This window comes from Nothoprocta perdicaria, unplaced genomic scaffold (assembly GCF_003342845.1).
Source record: "Nothoprocta perdicaria isolate Ctin4 unplaced genomic scaffold, notPer1 scaffold_270, whole genome shotgun sequence".
Taxonomy (NCBI): Eukaryota; Metazoa; Chordata; class Aves; order Tinamiformes; family Tinamidae; genus Nothoprocta; species Nothoprocta perdicaria.
Window position 1 is genome coordinate 716588 of NW_020455500.1, and position 3915 is coordinate 720502.

Genomic DNA, 3915 nt, shown 5'->3' on the forward strand with positions numbered 1-3915 from the left:
GGCCTGGGGACACCCGGCACCCCGGCCCGCGGCAACGGGTCTGTCCCCCTGGGCAGGACAGCGGGGCCTGGGGGCTGTGGGGGTGGCCGTGGCCATGACCATGCGGCAGGGCGGGGGGCTGTGGGTGTGCAGCAGGACAGGGGGTGGCCGTGCGGGTGGCCGTGACCATGCGGCAGGGCAGGAGGTGGCCCTGTGATGGGGGGTGGCCGTGACCATGTGGCAGGGCAGCGGGGGGTGGCCATGGGGGTGGCCATGGCCATGCGGCAGGGAGTGGCCCTAGCCATGCAGCAGGACAGGCGGCGACTGTGGCTGTGTGACAGGGCAGGAGGTGGCCGTGGGGTGGCCGTGGCCATATGGCAGGGGGTGGCCGTGTGACGGGGCAGGGGGCGACCATGGGGGTGGCCATGGCCACGCAGGGGTTGGCCCTGCAGCAGGGCAGGAGGTGGCCGTGGCCGCAGGAGGTGGCCGTGGCCCTGCAGCAGGGCAGGAGGTGGCCGTGGCCGTGGCCCTGCAGCAGGGCAGGGCGCCGGCCGGCCGCGGTGCGCGGGGCCAGGTGGGAGCGGGCGCGGGGCCGGGCAGCGGGAGGGCCGCACACAGGCACTTTGTTTGGCCGGGGTGGGCGGAAGTCGGGGCGTTGGAGCTGAATGCTAAAGCGTGTTGTTCAGGGGCCCAGAAAGGCCCCTTTGTGTGCAAATGCCTATAAAGCGGCATATGACCGCAGTGCAGGGCAGCGGCGGAGCGAGGCGAGGGCAGGCGCCGCGGCGCCCGCCGGGGCCATGAGACCTTAGAGGGGCCGCGCGGGCAGCTCCGCACCCGTCCTCGCCGCAGGTAGGGGCCGGGCGCACGGACGGGGACGCGGCCGGGCCGGGCGGTCTGCTCCGCGCCGGGCGCAGGTCGGGGTGCAGCGCCCACTGCAGCCTCTTCCCCGCAGCGGCCGCGGGCTCCTCGGGGTCCCTCCTGCGGCTTTGGGGCGCCACGGGGCTCCTCCGACCCCGGTTCGTGGGTGAGCGCGGCGCCGTGGCGAGCGCGGCGCCGTCCCCGCGCGGCGCCGTGGCCTCTCCGCGCCGGCGGTGGCCTCTAACGCTGCCTCTCGCTCCCGCAGACGTGAGCAACCATGAACTGGGCCGGCCTCTACACGGTGCTGAGCGGGGTGAACCGCCACTCCACCGCCATCGGCCGCATCTGGCTCTCCGTCATCTTCATCTTCCGGATAATGGTGCTGGTGGTGGCGGCCGAGAGCGTGTGGGGCGACGAGAAGGCGGCCTTCACGTGCAACACGCAGCAGCCCGGCTGCAACAGCGTCTGCTACGACCACTTCTTCCCCATCTCGCACATCCGCCTGTGGGCCCTGCAGCTCATCCTGGTCACCACGCCGGCCCTGCTCGTGGCCATGCACGTGGCCTACATGCAGCACCAGGAGAAGAAGCTGCTGGTGCTGACGGGCCACGGCGACGCCAAGCACCTGGAGGAGGTGAAGAAGCACAAGATGCGCATCGCGGGCTCGCTCTGGTGGACCTACGTGTGCAGCGTGGTCTTCAGGCTGCTCTTCGAGGCCGTCTTCATGTACATCTTCTACATGATCTACCCGGGCTACCAGATGGTGCGGCTGGTCAAGTGCGAGGCCTACCCGTGCCCCAACACGGTCGACTGCTTCGTGTCGCGGCCCACCGAGAAGACCATCTTCACCGTCTTCATGCTGGTCACCTCGGGCATCTGCATCGTGCTCAACATGGCCGAGCTGGTGTACCTGGTGGTGCGGGCGTGCGCCCGCCGCGGCCACCCGGACTCCAACCCGCCCTCGGGCAAGGGCTCCTTCTACGGCCACAAGCTCTCGTCCGAGTACAAGCAGAACGAGATCAACCAGCTGCTCACGGAGCAGGACGGCTCCCTCAAGGACATGCTGCGCCGCAACCCCGGCCTGCAGGAGAAGGGCGACCGCTGCTCGGCCTGCTAGGGCCGCCGCCGCTGCCTTCGCCGCCTCCCTCCTCTCCCTCGCCGTCGGGGAGCCGCGGTGGCATTGAGCGCCGGGCGGCCAAGGGCTCGCGCCGGCCCCGCTGCCCTGCCCTGCAGCCCCGAGTATATTTAGAAAGAAGCGCCCAGGCTGCGGATGGAGAGGGGGACGGGGTGGGTTCTTTTGGTCCCGCCAGTGGCCGCGGCGGCTGCCACTCAGGAGCGAGCGGAGGCGGCGGAGGCGGCGCGTCGCCCACCGGCCGCGCGCGGGGGCCGGCGCCATGGGCGACTGGAGCGTGCTGGGCCGGCTGCTGGAGGGCGCGCACGAGCACGCCACGGCCGCCGGCCACCTCTGGCTCTCCGTGCTCTTCGTATTCCGCATCCTGGTGCTGGGGGCGGCGGCGGAGCGCGCGTGGGGCGACGAGGCGGCCGGCTTCGCCTGCGACACGCAGCAGCCCGGCTGCCAGAGCGCCTGCTACGACAGCGCCTTCCCCATCTCGCACCTGCGCTTCTGGGCGCTGCAGATCATCTTCGTGTCCACGCCGAGCCTGCTGCACCTGGGCCACGTGCTGCACGTGCTGCGGCGCCGCGAGAGGGGCCGGCAGCGCGCGGCGGCCCCGCGGCGGCGGCGGCGGCGGGACGGGCGCGAGGCGCGGGGCCGGGCCCGGCTGCGCGGCGCCCTGCTGCGGACCTACGTGTGCAGCGTGGTGGCCAAGGCGCTGCTCGAGGTGGGCTTCATGGCGGGCCAGTGCGCCCTGTTCGGCTTCGCGCTGCAGCCCCTCTACGCCTGCCGCCGCTGGCCCTGCCCCAACGCCGTCAACTGCTACGTGGCGCGGCCCACCGAGAAGACCGTCTTCGTGCTCTTCATGCTGGGCACGGCCTGCGTGTCCCTGCTGCTCAACCTCGCCGAGATCTACCACCTGGCTGCCACCAAGTGCCGTCCCGGCGGCCGGGCCCGCGCCCAGCGGCGCCCCGCGGCGCTGGCGGTGTGAGCAGGGACGGGGACACGCGGGGTCCCGTGGGGCCGGCGGTGTGAGCGGGGATGGGGACGCACGGGGTCCCGTGGGGCCGGCGGTGTGAGCGGGGATGGGGACGCACGGGGTCCCGCGGCGCTGGCGGTGTGAGCGGGGACGGGGACGCACGGGGTCCCGCGGCGCTGGCGGTGTGAGCGGGGACGGGGCACAGGCGGCCCGCGGTGCCGGCGCAATCGCGGGCGCGCTGGGGTAATAAACAGCCACGGCACCTCGCTGGCCTCCTGCTCGGCACGCGGCCTCTCGGGGCGGCCCCAAGGCTCCTCTCAGGTATCCGGGGTGGCTGCTGGTAAGGGGGACAGGATCCCCAGTGCATGGGGAGTGGGGACGGGGTCTGCAGGGCGCGGCGCACGAGGCCAGGGCAGCGCGCGCAGGGTGAGCAGCACCGATGAGTGCAGGCGAGCGCACGCGGTCAGGGCGCACGGGGACAGGGGCACGGGGTGGTCACACACAGTCAGGGCGCACGGGGACAGGGGCACGGGGTGGACACACGCGGTCAGGGTGCAGGGGACAGGGGCACAGGGTGGTCACACACAGTCAGGGCGCACGGGTGGACACACACGGTCAGGGCGCACGGGGACAGGGGGTGGGTGCACAGGGATGGATACACAAGGTCAGAGTGCGCAGGAATGACGTCTGTGGGGAGAGTGTAGAGGGACAGGATGCACGGGGACAGACACAAGGACAGGGTGCACAGAGACGGACAAACAGTTCAGGGTGCAGAGGCATGAGGTGCATGAGGAAGGGTGCTGAGGGAAGAAGTACAGGGTGACTGGGTGCACGGGAACGAGGTGCAAGACAGGGTGCATGGGAACGAGGTGCATGGGGCCAGAGTGCAGAGGGATGGACACCTGGGTCAGGGTGCAGAGGGATGAGGTGCACGGGGACAGGGTGCACAGGGATGGACACCTGGGTCAGGGTGCAGAGGGATGAG

General features: G+C 71.9%; 2 protein-coding genes across 2 annotated transcripts; both read left to right on the forward strand.

The window, feature by feature from the left end:
• The first annotated feature begins 793 nt into the window (after positions 1–793).
• GJB1 (gap junction protein beta 1) lies at positions 794–1993 on the forward strand. The gene is made up of 2 exons (XM_026040947.1): positions 794–828; positions 1103–1993. The coding sequence occupies exon 2, from the start codon at positions 1115–1117 to the stop codon at positions 1952–1954; it is 840 nt and encodes a 279-aa protein (XP_025896732.1). The 5' UTR covers positions 794–828; positions 1103–1114; the 3' UTR covers positions 1955–1993.
• Positions 1994–2231: 238 nt separating this feature from the next.
• On the forward strand, positions 2232–2942 carry LOC112948663 (gap junction alpha-3 protein-like). Its single transcript, XM_026040924.1, has one exon. The coding sequence runs from the start codon at positions 2232–2234 to the stop codon at positions 2940–2942; it is 711 nt and encodes a 236-aa protein (XP_025896709.1).
• The last annotated feature ends 973 nt before the right edge of the window (positions 2943–3915 follow it).